The sequence below is a fragment of the Pomacea canaliculata genome, linkage group LG14 (assembly GCF_003073045.1).
Source record: "Pomacea canaliculata isolate SZHN2017 linkage group LG14, ASM307304v1, whole genome shotgun sequence".
Lineage (NCBI taxonomy): Eukaryota > Metazoa > Mollusca > Gastropoda > Architaenioglossa > Ampullariidae > Pomacea > Pomacea canaliculata.
Genome location: NC_037603.1, coordinates 5,398,136 through 5,414,753, shown reverse-complemented (window position 1 = coordinate 5,414,753; position 16,618 = coordinate 5,398,136). Strand labels below are relative to the sequence as shown.

The window sequence follows — 16,618 nt, the reverse complement described above, 5'->3', positions numbered from 1 at the left end:
TCCCTTCTCTTTTCTCCCACGTCTATTTACTACCCGCCGCCCACCCGCCACCTCCCTTCTGTTGCAATCAGGTTGTGAGGGAACATAATCCGTTAGTGAAGGAGGTTGGAGCCCGTACACACACCATAAAAGCAGACACGGGCGACAGACGAAGAAAGCAACTGGTCGTTTGAACTGTATGAAAGGGAAATGTTTACAGCCTCGCGCACTGGCTGCCGGTCTCGGCCACGGAACCATTACCGGCGAGTAGAAGATCTAAGCGACAGGTTTGCTGGTCTCGTCAGGTTCAGTGGGGGTCAGCCAGACTGACGATGCTGTCGAGGAGACAAGTTTATTTACGGAAGCAGGTGTTGTTTGTGAAATCATAAACACCGACGTTTTGCAGTGGAATCGGTTCTCGGGGTCGCGAGGGCGGTGTTGGGCCTGGGAGGCCGTGAAGATGTTTAGTTTGAACTCGAGTTTAACGGCTTTTGAACATTGCAGGACACAGTCTGGACTTTGAAGATAACGGGTGGAGGAGGAGAACCCACACGACTTGTTAAAAAGTTTTGCTTCTTCTTTCAAGCAAGTCCGGCACATAAAGCAAAGGAGGGATGGGAGGAGAGAGAAGGAGTCAAGTTTTGCAACCGGCTGCTTTATAAACGGTATCGGAGCCATGACGGGGTAAGGTTTATTGCCAGTACCCGCGGACCTCTGCAAAAAGCGCAAAGCTTGTTCGTCAAGAGTTTATTGCATTTTGCCCTGGCTATCGGTGTAGACAGTGGAGGACAACACACAAAGCTCGGCAAACCTTTGAAGGAGCTGTGATGGGGGTGGGCGGGTAGGTGGGGTGGAGAGACGAAGGTTAATGCTGCAAGAAAGCTCCATCCCCAGTCCTCCCTGTTCCAAGACAGAGAAGTTGAAATGAATGATATTCCCTTCTCCCCCTTTTGCCGATTATTGCATAGATGGTAGAGGAGAGGAAGGGATGCAGATGACCAGCCAATCGCTCAGGGTGGACTTTGGCAACTTCACCGTGACGTCATGAGCTTGTTGATGAAGAGTGCAATAAGCGGTTTCAAGAATTTAAACAGAAAACTAGAAAGTTTGCACCAAATAGAAAGAACGGTCTTTTGGCCACTGGAGGACTGTGGAGATAGTCGGGGATGAGAGAGAGATGTTGAAGGACGTGCACGGGTGGCAGTTGACGTTGACAAGAAACGTCACCGGCGTCACCCTCTCTCCCTCTTCTAACGGACTTTCTTCACGCCAGAGCCATCATGAAACCAGAGCGAGGCCTCAGAGGCTGGCCTTGATGGCTGCCAGAACATGAGCACTGGTCTTTTATACAAACAGGTCCGTAAAAACGGATTTCAGGTTCACACCACATTTACGATTAGCGGAGATTTGAAAAAAAAAATCGCTAGACTGATAATGGATTTTCGCATCGTTCCCAAGGTGTTTGTGTGGCACGGCTTGGTAATTGGTAACCTGATGCCAGCGGAGCTTTTTTCTTTGTCTTGTACTTATACTAATCACCTACACATTTCCTACTTTTTTTTGGCAACTCCTATAACTTCGCTCATATATTGCACATTGGTACATACCCTGAATGTGTCTCCACCCTGTATAATTTGTGTTGACCCTGTGTATACCGTTGGATAGTGTGTGTATATTGCCTCTCACACTTCCTGTACTTATGATTTTGAATTATCTTCACAATCTTCTTTTACTTCTACCTTGAATTGAGAAATGTCTATCGTGCGTGACTTCACATAGCATGCGGTGAATTCTGTCATTTTAAAGAAATTCACCAAAATACTTAAAAGTGAGGGTGGAGTGCGTTGGTGTGACGAAGCAAATGTTTCTCAGGGAAGTTCTTAGAGGAAACATGAAATCAGACTATATTTAGATTATTTGTTTACTCTCTGCAAGCCTACTATCATGTGTAAACAAATGTTAGCAAAAGCTGACACCCTTACTGTATGCTCCATGAATAGCATCCATTATTAAATAAGTTTTTTATCATTTGAAAAGAAAAAAGAAAGAGAGGGCCTGGCCGCCATGTTATATCTATCATCATTTGTAAGGAACAGTAGGCGGCCATGTCTGTGCGATGTGACTTTCTTTGTAAAGCTCTCGTTCTCACGAGGCCTGGAGTGTTGGAGGATGGATGTCGCGCGTGAAAAGGTCCATGGAGGCTGTGCTTCGTCTGAGTTTAGTCGACAAGGACGATGACAAATGTGACTTGTGTTGCTGGCACTTGTCCATTTAGTCTTCTCTCTTGTCACATGACTGTCCTGCGGATGTTTGGAAAAGGTGCGCCTCTAGCGCCTTGTGTTTGTCAGTGTGTGTGTTTGTCAGTGTGTCTTTCTTTGAATGTTCGCCAACCCTCCTCCCTTCTCTCTCTCTGTCCTCTCACCTACTCCTTTGTTTAACAGTCTTTTTCTCCACTTTGTCCTTTCTTCATTCATTTGCTTTGTTCCTCACTTTCACTTTCCAGGGAGAGATCTGGTGGCGGAGCGGGTGAGGTGGGAGGTTTGGGTGATTATTAGTGATCAAAATATTGTTTGTGCAGTGTAGAAGTAAGACTAGCGCCAGTCCAGTTCAAAGCGTTGACCATCCGACCGGCCCGTCCTCCTTGCAGATGTTGGCGGTGGGGCTGCACCTCACTCTTGTCTTGTCTTCCAGCCTGCGAGATGCTCTCCTGCACCACAGAGTAGTCACGCTGACCGTGCCGCTAAGCCTGGGGAGGGTCGCCGCGCCGACTGGGGTCAGAGGTCATCTGGACGTGTCTGCGGATTGCCGGTGTGGCTGGTCAAGGAAGGGGAGGAGGGGTGTTTTGGGGAAAGGGGAAGATGGCGGGTGACGTCCGACAGGAAGCTTTGTAAGCTTTCTCCCTGACAGCTCCAGACAGGATTTTCTGGGCGGTCGGTCCGGCGGCAAAGCGAGGGGCGAGGAATTGGCAAAGTTTTAAAAGTACATTACGGCGGCCCCAGGCCCTTTTCAAGTTGCTGCAACGGAATCTTGAAGCGGCCGATGGAGGGGCTGTCTGCAGAAAGTTCCAGGGAGCTTCCTTTGCCTCCCACCCCACCCCAACTTCCCCACCCCAAACCTTTGGTGTTTCCACTTGTGATCTCACTGTTGGTTTCTTTCCTGCGTCCGTTTATCGTTGGAAGAAGTCAGCGCCGCCGCGCGTCTGGTCGGAGCAGTCTACGTCACGCCCTGACCGTTGCAGGCGACTGATGTAATCGCCGCTTGATCTATCCACGTGCATCCCATTTCTTGACTTGTTTCCAGCAGTTGTGGTCACTGCGCCCTGTTGTTGGCAGCAACATTCTGTGTGCAGCAGAAACTGCTTACTGCTATCAGTGTCCTTATCTTCATCGCCATTATTATCCTTGCAATCATCCTCTTATTCCTCTCCTCCATTTATTTTCTTTCTCTGCTTATGGGTAAAGCGTTTGTGTCTCTTTTTCAGCACGTTTAAAACTGTACGGGTGCATTTTTGTTTTGAATATATGGAAATTAGATATGACATCTCCGCAGCCTGACCCTGCAACGTGGTGGAGTGAGGGAACGAAAGACGAGACAGGGGATCACTATGACGGAAATAGCTTATTTGGCCACCCGTTTATCACTGCACCACCCAGGCGGTGACAATAATGATATTTTTGTAGCTCGGAATCCCAGCAGGTTGCCAGGCTCGCCGCGTGTCGCGTTCTCAGGCAAAGCAATAAGTAATACAACACGAGGGAGAATATTCTCCTTTCTTCGCCCTACACAGTTTCATTTTCCCACGCAGAAACCCGTATTCGCGGGTGAGCACATCGTTAAGTCAGCCATGTTTGATCACCGAGTGACGCTGAACTTGAGGTAAAGTGGACGTAACTCTTTGATAATTTCGCCATTACCGTCTGTTCCTGCGCTTTTGTGAGAAATGGAGGCAGCAATAAGATTGAGTTGCGTGATTTCTTGCAGGCGGCCGCAATTGCACCATCTCCTTGCAGTCGCGCACCGGCCATACCAACATGGGCGCCGTGGTGGGACTGCTGGTGTTCTGCCAGTATTGGTTCTGGTACCCTCTGACGCACTTCCTGTCTCTGGCTTTCACGCCCAGCTGCCTGGTCGGCTTGAACTGTGACCTTAAGGTGAGTGGCGGGAAGTTTAGCAGGTGGTGTGTGGATGTTGGAAAAATGTTTGACGATAATAACGATGGGAAGACTGTCACGTGGCAGTAACTTTAGTTTATCTGACCTCTTACAATGATTGATTCAGCGATAACTTTTCTGTGTACGTGTCCGATCAGATGCCAAAAGTGCAGTTCAAGTCCAACGCCCGTCCGTCTATGTTTGCGTACCCGCCGCCGCTGGAAGAGAAGAAGAACCTGGCCAAGGAGAAGGTAGAGACAGCCGTCCTGTCCATCACCGCCAAGCACCGCCGCAAGGAGGCGGAGAAGAAGAAAGAGGAGAAGATGGAAGTGGTGAGTTGCAGGGGAGGCGGGCATTTTCGCAGAGCCGGTCGCTGCAGAGACGCGCGTTGGCCAACCTGCCGTCAAAGGGAGGAAACCCAGGACTGACGCCGCAACCTGTGACAGGAGTTGCTCCTCTTGGCTGAGATGTTTGAAGAGCAGACTATGGCATCATGGCAGTGGAGCTTCCTCATTAGCTGCCTATATTTTGCCCCATTTCTTTTTAACCCTTCCCCAATAATCGTCTCCAGATTTCCATCTCCACCTCACACAGTCCGAAATCGCCTTTAGGTCTTAAATCTTAGCGCTGTTACAACAGCATGCAGTTAGGGTGGGTTAGGACTTGGGGGTGTTTGATGTCGTAACCATCTGAAATTCAGTCTGTTTTTATACACATAATCAACTGTAGTAGTGAGAGAGAGAGAGAGGTTAGCAGATTTGTTCTAGCACAGAAGCTGGACAAAAGTGTCGGTGATGTAGATGTGGTTTGATCTTGTCCCAGTTTTACACATTTACAAGAAGACACGCTCGACTGATGTTAGTGTATTTTACATGACCTGAGTGTGGGAGACGAGTGTGCTTGATGCAATTCTTGCGTGCCTAACTCTGTGACACGACTGCCCCTGCAGGACGAGAAGAAAGACGAGGGCCAGGAGAAGAAGGCGGCGGCCATGGAGGTCAGCACGAGCACCAGCACCAGCACCTCTCTCTCCACCTCCAGCACCAGTGCCACTGCCGGCAAGGACGAGCGCCACGAAGCCGCCGCCGTCGAGGAGGAGAAGGAACCCGAGCCCCTCAGCGAGCTGCTCAACAACCCGGCGCGCGTCATGAAGAACCAGCTGCGCGTGCTGTCGCCTAGCGACGGGTGCAAGTACACCCCCGTCAAAGAGGTGAGCTGTGTTTCAAAGAGGGTTGGATGGAAGTGTGGGGCATGACTAGATGGGTCGAGGTTGGGGAAGTTTACTGCGTTAATCGGATGCTGAACCAACGCGCTCTCAGTTTGGACGCCAGCGCTCTAACCACTAACATCTCTTCTTGTGTCGCCTCACAGCTCAGTCACGGTGGTATCATCATGCTCAAGAACAGCAAGCCTCAGGAAGACGAAGACCTGGTGGAGTTTGTACAAGGTTAGTAATCGCCTCTTGTTGTCTAGATCCTGTAGCGGCACAAAACTCTCGGGTCTGCTAGCACGGGTTCTATCGGCCTAAATTATTAGTTTACTATAGAGACTTCATAGTATAACACCACATTCAATGCCCTGTGATGAGAAGTCTATGAAAGAAGTCGTTCACCAACACTTTTAAATTAAAGCGTCGCTTATCCAGAGGAAAGCAGTTTGTGCATGACGGCGGTATTTTTTTTTTTTTTCTCCAGCCGGCGGGCCCAGAGTGGAGGAAGAAGAGGAGCCGGAACCACCAGAACCATTTGAGTGGATGGAGGACTAGACTTACAGATGTCTGCAGCCAGTCCAACCACTGTGTCACGTCTTCGTCACACCCCGTCAACACCCCACCCCACCTCACACCATTTACCAGCTGTGTGACTGAGTCGTTGTGGCTTTTTCTCAAAAGAAAGAGGTGGGAAGGAGGTTGTCAAGATAAAAACTTTGTTACAAACTTTGCTTCAGTTTCTCGGGTGTTGCCGACTTCCGTTGCGGAATGTCGGACTGTTCAACTTGTTTGGCGACATCAGTGTCTGCTCCGAGGAGTCCGTGATAGTCTTTTATCTCATTTTTCACGTATTGTAATAATTCCTAGGTGATGTGAAATAAACCCAACTGTCTTATGCTGGTGTCCGTGTCGAGCGTGTGTGTGTGTGCTTACGAGCCCACCTTGAGAGATCCCTAGACTTCAGGTTACTTCACACTAACTCATGCCAGCAGCAGCAAAACTTTCTCTCCACCACAAAATATATAAAACAGTAAAATTGTTTACGTTGATGTTGACGAACTACACAGCTACCTGTATTTTTGTGGTAGGTTTTCCATTACGTACGCGGCTTCGCCTGGGTTGACTTATGTTCTAGTTGTGCTTGTTGTCAATTATCTATCATTCATTTGAATCAAGTTTGTTTATACTGCGTTAATTCAGCGAAATAGAAAAATGTTTGTACTGCTACTAATAATAAAGTGAACTTGTATATCATCGTATCCCGACCCTATGGGCGAGCTCATGGCGGTTTACAAAACACATAGACGGATGTAAAAATGTCATGTGGGATACAAGTTATGTAGCCAAAAGTTGCTTCCAGTTTGCACAATCTATTTGAAAATCAGTAATTCGTACAAGTTTTTTGTTTCTTTGCTGCTCTTAGGGTTGCCCGCAGAATGTCTTTTTGAAAAAAAATAGTGAGTTCACAACCGGCAGAAGGGAAACAGTGCAAATCCACGGATACATTACTTTCAGTTGCTTATCATCCTTCATGTCGCTAACCCAGACACTTTCATATATCGTTCTAGTCTGGTGCTCTACGAATTGTCAAAACACTGATATAATCTTCCACGATGTATATATATAGATGTATAACATGAGATAGATATCTACTGCATTCATGCAAGAGCGCGAAATCCATTCAACAACAGTCAAAATGTCAAACGCAGGAGTGGGGCATCTAGTCGCAGATTAAGATGTTTACGAGCCACAGTTCTACAGTTTGTAGTTGTTATTATTTATCTGTCATAAAAGCAGACCAAGTTATGTTGGGAACTACTTCTTGTCCAGAGCTCACATCGTCGTAGATAAGCTAGCATCAGGAGATGATAAAGCAGACTACATCGACTGTGACCTTTTCACCTGTGAACTGCATGGAGATAAAGGAGGTGGGAATGGATGTGGAGGTGGAAACGGTCTGATGCAGACAAAGAAAAAAATACAATTTAGATGAGTGGTATATACACAGATCAAGAGGAGAGGAAAATCGAAGAATGAGACTAAAAAAAGAGAAAGGTGAACGGACCTCCCTAGGCTGGCGGTTAGACATGTCCGGCCACGGGGCCACGACGTTTCGTGTGGTGTGAGTGATGCGAGATAAAAATTGTTATGGAGCCAACCCCTAGGCACTTGCTTTCTTCCAATCTCTCATCCTCCTCCCACTCCAATCCTCTGAGACTGTCGACCGCACTACTTTCCTCTCATTTTGTTTCTCCTTCCGTCACTTCTCCCTCTCTCTCATTGTCAAATTAAAACATGTCCACGGTTGTGCTGTGTTTTAACTGGACATTTTGGTATCGAGTTTTGCTTGTTTAAACGATTTGCAATGTTTGAAATAAAATAGACACTTTGCAATTTCTTGTGTGTGCTATTCTTTCATCTGAAGTCATCAGTAACATCTAAGAACGGAGAAAATAAACATCACTGACCAAGCGCAGCCCTTGACTAACCATAATCAAAACAAATCTTCCTGCCAGTGTGATGAAGATCAGGCCAGGCAGGAAAATAAGGACTTGAGGATACTTGTCGCGAGAAAGTTTCAAATTCCACGCTAAATGTTACTGCAACATACAATATACTTAGTTTAAGAGGCAACAGAGACAACCTGCAAAGCTCGTTTGGCTTGGGAGACACCTAATCAACAGGAACCAAAGTGCATCCCGCCACAGCGAGTCCCAGACCGCGATGATGGAGAAATACAAGCTCTCCATGTTCTCCATGAGGTCGGTCGGTCTTCAAAAAAAAACAAACAAAATTAAAAACATGAGAATGCCAAAGCGTCTTCTTTATACCGGGCGATAGACAGCGGACTTTCCCCCCAAGCGAACAAAGGAAATGTTATTCTCTATAACCCTGGACCAGTATGGGATGCAAAACTACATTCAGCACTTACATAGACTGATACTGGGATTTTTTTGTGCAAGGTCAATGTCTACAAACTTAATGTGCTTCTCCATGGAAACATTAACACAGCACACAGTAACTTGAAATCACAAAATGAAGCCTATCACTCAAAGGTATGTCTTGTGTGGTATTTTCCATTGCTTTTGTTGCTTTTTTTTTCTTGCTCACTGGAGCATTTAAACACATGCATACATACACATACAACCATAAGAGAAGAAGGAAAAAAGTAACCTTTGACCTATGGTTCAGGTCGTCATTTTCTTCAGAAAAGCTATCTCTATTATCACTTGTAACAAATAATAACAATAATAATGTAGATGTGATAGGAAATAAATATATAAATGATAAAAATAAATAATATTTATGAATATGTAAGTATACTATGAAACTAAACAGGATAAAGAGATCTAAAATGTATATTGTGAAAATATAATTTAAAATACCTTAACATGAAACCCATAGATCTCTATTATCTGAAATATTTCACATTTTATTTTTTAATGAACAATCAGTAAGATGCAAAAATAACCTGCATGTAAATTACAACATATTTCTTGTCAGAAAAAAGAAATAGTGAAAATTAAAATGACAGTTTCCCCATCTACATTTATTGACAAAGTTGTCAAGAAATAAAATCTTTTTGTATTTATTTTCATTTATAGTTCTTTACAGTCTACCAGGTGCACATGAGGGATTAGTCAAGTGTCCCATGAACAAAACAAATCCTGCTCTATTATCAGTGGTAATGAAGAGGAATGGATGGTCAACAACAAAAGGAATGATCTTAGGTAAAATACAAGTTGGTGCACTTGGGACAGCTGCAGTTGCTGCAGCAGCCTCTGACCCCTCCTCATTGACCTCTACCATGGCCTAAATGGAAAAATAAATGATACACTCCGGTGAATTACACCCATCAGCCTCAAGTTCTTAAACCACTATCTCTACTCCTACGAGCAAACTAAAACAGTGCTTCAAAAAAGAGATATTGCATGAAGATGGTAAACCCCATATTAGAGAACACTTGCAATGAAATTTAAATTTACATATTGTATAACTATATATATATAAAACACAAACACTTACTTCTGATATATATATATATACAGATAATCTGGATATTAATTCTATAACAGAAAATAACTCTTCAGACTGAATTTATCACAAAGTCAAGAGAACATTCTCTTAATCCTCCTTTACCAGCCTCTCCTGCCACTGCCCACACCCTTGAAAAAACTAACTGCAATAAAAAAAAAAGCAGCTATCTACAAAACTACAATGTAATTACAAAATCAACTGGTGATGCAAAAGGTGAGAGCACTAGTGGGCACCCATCAGTTTTCAGTGCACATAAAATGTACTTAAATGGAGGAAATAAAAGAACAAACTAATCACAGTTAATGATGATGGCCTTGATTCCAGGTGTCAGGTCAGGATTAAACAGTTGCGCAGAGTTATCTTTCACAATGATATGAATTGAATAAAGATGTGATAATTTTTCTGTTTAAGCATGAATATGAATGTTTTTATTCACACATTCACAGTTCCTGATTCCCAGCCCTTTCAGAATGAGCAGGATTAACTAGGCGGCCCATGAACAGAACAATGTCAGCTCTTCGGTCGATGATAAAGATGAGAAATGGATGATCAACCACAAAAAGATTACGACTAATACACATGCTGCGCTTTTTTATAGCAGCTCCTGTTGCTGCAGCGGCTTCTGATCCTTCTTCATTTACTTCCACAAAAGCCTGAAAATGAACAGAATGTTCCCTCATGCATACATTTATACTTCACGCAAACGATCTGACATTACAATGCATTTCCTGGTTCAAACATTTCCTTTAGTGCAAATGACATTGCGCATTTTGAGCTTAGAGATGCATGTGTTGCCCACCCACCTACACAGAAAATAGAGAAAGAAGTCAAACAATTTTGTCTTCCCTTTGATTTACAGGATCTACAGAACATGGTGAGAGCAAAGTTATGGAGTAGAAGGACTTTGGTTTGAGGTCTTCTTGGGTCTGCACCTGGAGAACTAGCCTACTCAGTATATGTTCAGTAGAAATGGGGAGTAAAGGTACTGGAAGACGAGGTCTGTAATCTGCCTTCCACATTCTTCTTTTCTTCTTGTCCTTTTCGTGCATCAGGTTGCACATAAGGCTTCGACCAGAGTCCGCCACTTATGTCGATCAGCTGAAACCCGCTCCAGGTGACCCCATGTCCAGCCCTTTCCTTTCATCTCCCTTTCCACTGTTCGCCTCCAAGTTTCCTTTGGACGGCCTCGTTTTCTTCGGCCATCTGGAGTCCATCGCAGGGCGACTCTAGAGAGGTCTGCTGTCTGCTGTCTGCTGGCGGAGCACATGTCCAATCCATCGCCAACGCCTTCGTCGAACCTGCGTGGTGATGGACTCAGGTTTCAGCTCGTCAGTGGAGTTTTTGTTGGTGAGGGTATTTGGCCAAAAGATGTTAAGTAGGCGCCTGAGGCATCTGTTTTGAAAGACGTCAAGTCTTTTACAGATGGATTTGGTCATCTTCCATGATTCGGATCTTTAAAGGAGGGTGCTGATCACAGTTGACTGGAAGATTCTCAGCTTGATCTTCTTACTGATGTTTGCTGCCTTCCATCTGCTCCTGAGTGAGGCCTTCCACATGCCATGCCTATAATACAGTCACTTATACTCATTGTCCCAAAATCTTCACATCATGAGTTACAGATTTACATGCAAGATTTGTTTATAAAATCTGTACAAAGAGAGCTTACCTTCCTTAAGTCAGTATACCCTATTTGTTCTTACTTTCACAATATAATTGGTTGCATTGTGTATACATGTGCGAGAGAGAGAGATAAAAAATAAATCTGATATCATACAAATATGCCCCACGTTGTGTTATTGGCATAGGTCATAAGTTCCTAAAGAATTAAAGACGATGCATTCACCTAATCTGAGTGTTCACTGCATCTGTCTCAGCTTTAAGATATTCCTGTGAGGGGATCTCTGAGCAAGGGACCACCCTGCCAAAAATCTGCCTTACAGAGAAAGGCTGGAGGAAGCCCTGTAGTGATTTCTTCATATCCAACACAAAAGTTATGTGAAAATAACAGCTTAGAAAAAAGGGATAGCTAAAACAGTGAGCATGTTACTGAATGAAATAGTACTGTGTGAATCATAGACCCAATGTTGGCTCTGATATCAATAATGAGGAACATGACAGGAGCCACAAAATGAGGATCATCAGACTTTCTTAGTCGGTTAACAGCAATGCCTGCTGCTGCAGTAGCTTTTGACCCTTCTTTAGTGGAAAACCTGGCAACGGTATTTTTATGATCCATCGCATTTCAATCAGAAAACAAATAATAAAGGTACATGGGGAAAACTTTTAAAATCTATTAAAAAAAAAGATGTCACTGTGTACATAGCACACCACAACACATCTGGAAATATCAATGAAGTGAAAACAGCAGTTAGACCTTTAGGTCTCTCAGCATCAGAACCCTCCAAATGTATTAATCTCCAGGATGCTGGCAACGCCACACCTTAGCAATTGATGTGAAAGGACGAATGATAAAGATTACACTGCAACACTATGACTGAAAAATTATGATTGTAAGCAGCTTTAAAGATAATTTATTCTAATTTAGAATGCAGTTCTTGCCCAAAACAGTAGATAGTCATTGGCTAAAAAACGTCCAGGTGTTGATCAGCAAAAACATTTAGGCCCTAAAACAATGATTTCAAAGTTAAATAAAGCAATACCACTGTAACACATGTAAGCATAAAGAACGAAATAAAAGAGTGCAGCATCTTAAAAGCAAACACACACACACATATATAATAAGTATTGTCAAAGGTTCTGTACCTTATGATAGACTTCTGAAAGGTACAGGTCTTCACTTAGCTGCTCCACCAAGCCTGTGAAGTCAGCATGTTTCTCAGAAAATGCACTCACCATACCCAGACTGATTAACACCTCCTTCAATTTCAAACTGCTTTCCATGGAAAAGCGTGGTAACTTCAAGTTTACCTAAATGTTCAAAAGCATATCGTAAGCAACATCAGCACCAATAGATGTGCATACATGCAAATACACAGGCATACAAATACATATTTTCTTAGACTGCATGAAACAAGCAAAGGCAGTAAGGAAATCTATCCATCAGGCTGAGCAACAAAAACAGGTCAATGCTAAAAATCCCATTTGTTTATTCCTGGAACTGAACCAGCTTTATTGGCAGCATCCATGACTGTCATTAGGTAATCTAATCTTTATGACATTAAGTGTTTAAATGTAAAAATAAAATTGAAAAAAAAAAGGGTTTATCTATATGCTGCATTTCGTGAAACTTTTCATTCTACAAAACAGTTTAATTTATAACCATGATATTGATCAATAACTTTCAATAAAACTTCTGCTATCAGATCTTTCTATACTGCAGAGAAATGTGGTTGGACAGTGTTGATTGATCAGCTCAACTCTCAACTCACCTAATAGTACTATACTCTTTTCTTCTGTTTCATTGTATCCACCTTTCTTTCTTTTCCATTATGTCCCTTTTGGTGGGTAATCTGATTTTTTTGCTTATATATATAAGCATCTTTATGATGGAAACTTGTGCTTTACAAAATATGCATTATCATTATTATATTAATATAAACAGCAAACACTACTTCAGCTTAAAATAATTCAGTTTAGCTGCTATCATAAATAATATTTTTTAAAAAAAACTCCTTTTATCTCAATACTTCTGTCAGCTGTTAGTATCATGACTTAAGTTTATGTCTGGTTTGGTTGTGGGAGATTTTATTATAAAATTTTCATAAAGTCCAGAGTAGGCCTAAATTTTATGTTTATTTTATTTCTTTGTTTACACTTGCCAAAGATTGTTAAAGGGACTGGAAAGCTGGCTACTTACTTTGCCACTTGTTGTCATTGAGCTCCTCAGCTTCGCAAGATCACTTGCTGTCAAGCTTGCCTCCAGAGCTGCCAAGCCATCATCCTCATCAGGCAACAGAATGAGCATGCTGAGGTCATAGCGATCAGACCCATCTCCTCTGGCATATGGTAGTTCAATAGCAGAGCATGACAACCATTCACATTGAGCATAAGGAAATTTTGCTTGTTGACTCATCATGTCCACTTCCACTTTACCTTTAGTTCCTTTGAAGTAACTTTTCACTGTCCTCCTAGGGTCAAACTTGTCCAGCCAAAATCCTTTGAAGTACGTGGCCTGAACTAGCACCATGGCTGTGAGTGAGTCAAGTGAGCCAGCAGGCAGTCAAATCCTTGATTTTGCCCTGGGTCTTCTCTGATACCCATGTGTTGATGTTCTTACGTTCTGTCTCAGCATTTGATTGGAAGTCTGCTGTCTTGGCATCTGCGCCAAAGTACTGCTGGGCATCTGAATTAAACTGCTGCTTCAGTGTCAGAGACTGTCTGACAAAAATACGTTGTGCCCCAGATAATATATAGCTATTTCCCTTACGTGCCTCAGCAGCTGATGACATAAGAGACAAATAGCTGCCAAAACCCTTCAGCGGCCTGTCTTGTGAAGGCCATTTTAAGGCCTTTGCCATCTCTGCAGCAGTGGCCCCACCTGCACCCAGCTGTGTCATTGCCAGTGCTGTGCTGATACTAAATGGTGCCAGAAAGAGATTTTCATCTTTTCTGTCTGCTCCACATTTACCAAAAAGCTCCAAACCAAACTGTGTATTGGCATCAGAGACTGTTATCACCTCTGGTGCATCTTTTAAGCCTCCAGTTGCCATGACAAGTAGGCACAGAAATATCAGTAGAATCTCTTGCAAATAAAGTACTGGCTGAAAATAAAAGAAGAGTTTTTTCTAAAGTAAAGCAGTCAAGAATCACTGAAAATTTGGAAAATGTGACTGTTATCACCTGATCATTGTTAGTGAGATAAACAAAGTAACAGTGACAATAAAATTCTGTATTTATAAGGGTAGTAGAATATGCAAAGCATGCTTTAATTTATCCAGCCCTTAGTCTGTACAGGGGAAGAAAAAGCTAAGTTACTAATATAAAGTAAAAATTAAGATATGACATTAACAGAGAGTTGAGGGGAATATATGTACAAAACTGGTAGTTATTAATACATATTGACAGGGGCTTCTGAAATCAAAAAGTATCTCACATTTTTTTTTTTATTTGAAATCTTGTAAGCATGTCCTAGTGCTAATTAAGCTTACCAATTGTTGACTATAAGAGGCCTTAGTGAATGATCGTATGCTGTGGTATGGGTACTTCAGTAATTTTAGTTGGAAGCAATTTAGAGAGTTCGTCTGCTACAGATAAAGAATTCTGAGTATTTCAATTTTAAATGGGTCTGTAATGATAAGAGTTATCCCGTGGGGGACATCCTGGGCTTTATGTTCAGTATTATTGACGTAAAGGTTGGCGAGTAGCCATATTGTCTTTTAGTTGAATAAACACTGTTGTCATCAAATCGACAGTTTCTTGTGTTGGTCGGCTGAGAGCTTGCAGCACGATACAGGGTCAATTCTTAGAATGGGTTTAGAGAAGTGTGCCTTTTTTTAAAAAGTATTTATGAAAATGCTTTTATTGAATTTTAGTAGTGATCAAAGCCACCAGTCATTAAAACGTATTTTCGGTTCTAGTAAAGCCGCATTAGCTGCTCTCCTTTGGACACTTACAAAAGGAATCCCGGAGTGTAAAGGCGTAGTCATGGGTTGATTAAATATATATGCTATATAGAAAAGCTTTCTGGTATGAGGATCTAGAAATGTTTGATTCTAGGCAGATGGTAAGATTTCTTGCAAATGATTTTTGTTTGTGGCAGAGATGTTCGGAGACCATGACAAGCTGTCCATAGTAACACGTCATATAAGAGTAAACATTTGTGACTGCACTTCCATTACGATCGAGGGTGCGGATATGGATATTTGGAAATGAGATGGATATAATTATCTTTTCTGTCAAGTTGTTAGAAGCATGACCTCTTTTCTTGATGATGAGTGGCATTTGATTTAATTCTGTCCACATCTGAAGATTATTTGCACTTACCTGTAGAAAGGATGCAAGTGCTCAGTCAGTGATGTGCGTGTATTGCGATGTCGTCTGCAAACATCTCGAGATCACAGGGTTGGTTATGAGGATTGTGAGATCATTAATATAGATAAAGAACAGAAGATGTCATAAGAAAAAGCCTCTCAGAACGCTTAAACCTACTTCTAGAGGGATCAGGCATTAGGCTGTTTACACTGATTCTCTGAATTCGATTAGAAAGGATGTAAGATCGAGTTTTGCGTTCCTGGTATTTAGTTTGCTTGCTTCTAGTTTACTCATAAGTAGAGAATACTCTATAACCTCAGACAATAAAATTTCCTTGAAATGATAAATGAACTATTAAATGAATTTTTTTTTCTTAAATAATGTCATATCTCACCTGAAGCGCAGTAACATAAACAAATATCTTTTCCGGGTCTTGTCATAGACGTCGTTCAAGGGAGACAACTCCCGAAAACTTGTTGCAAAGTCATCGGGAGTAGCTCCGCGTGAAGCACCTGTAATTTTTTTTAAAAAAAGTAATTTTCCACACACTTTTATGTTGGAATCTACAGGATTTAACACCTTTCTTATGCTAGAGCCGTAAGCAATGTACAGTCGTAATCTTCTGGTCTGAGAGGCCTACGTGTCTGTCTTCAAAAAGGTATCTTGAGAGTTGAGACACTATGGAGTCGGGTGTACTTACATTTGCAGGCTGCAGCTTGGCATTTATCTTGCACTGTCTACCTTATCACACCTTGCTGCAGCTTTCCACACCAATCACCAGCGGAAGTTGAACTTGAGTCTGCGTTGCAGGAATTCTGTTGGTTTTATATCACTGTAGCCAGAGCGATCCGCTTTTAACACTGTATATAACTATCAGTCCGCTCCTCTTTGATTTTTCCGAGGAGAATTTTCTCGTATAATTCTGGCTCTGGTGTGTTATCTGATCTACCTCTCGTTGTGGGTTTTTTTTTTTTTTTTTTCTCTTCGCATCTAGTACGCACCCGCACTAAGTCGACCTTAGAATCCACAAAAGACCCCGCTTTTTCCTAAACAAAAGTGTTTTTTCCGGTGCGTTGTCCGACTCAATTAAGATGCCTGTCATGTGTGCTCTGCTGTGTCACAGCTATACGGGCGACACAAATTTCTAATGATACACATATACGTTCTTCTCATTCACACGAGGACAAAGGTACAACACGCTAAGACTATAGCACGCTCACACCGGTAAAGAGATTTATTTACACGTGTACATTTACCACTGCATGTGACTTTATTTTAACTCATCTACCTAGTCTACTAAAATCTAGCA

General features: G+C 42.6%; 2 protein-coding genes across 2 annotated transcripts in view; one reads left to right on the top strand and one right to left on the bottom strand.

The window, feature by feature from the left end:
- LOC112555387 (26S proteasome non-ATPase regulatory subunit 1-like) overlaps positions 1 to 6,235 on the top strand; it is a 169,596-nt gene extending 163,361 nt beyond the window's left edge. The window contains 5 exon segments of the mRNA XM_025223757.1: positions 3,961 to 4,130; positions 4,289 to 4,462; positions 5,080 to 5,340; positions 5,502 to 5,577; positions 5,825 to 6,235. Coding sequence (XP_025079542.1) covers positions 3,961 to 4,130; positions 4,289 to 4,462; positions 5,080 to 5,340; positions 5,502 to 5,577; positions 5,825 to 5,895 — 752 coding nt within the window. The 3' untranslated portion in view covers positions 5,896 to 6,235.
- A 2,275-nt stretch (positions 6,236 to 8,510) lies between these two features.
- Positions 8,511 to 15,741, bottom strand: LOC112555712 (leukocyte elastase inhibitor-like). Its single transcript, XM_025224212.1, is given in 6 exon segments — positions 8,511 to 10,031; positions 12,142 to 12,306; positions 13,196 to 13,558; positions 13,560 to 14,099; positions 15,322 to 15,375; positions 15,704 to 15,741. Coding segments are annotated over 4 exon segments (1,230 nt in total). The 5' UTR covers positions 14,049 to 14,099; positions 15,322 to 15,375; positions 15,704 to 15,741; the 3' UTR covers positions 8,511 to 9,818.
- Positions 15,742 to 16,618: the final 877 nt, after the last annotated feature.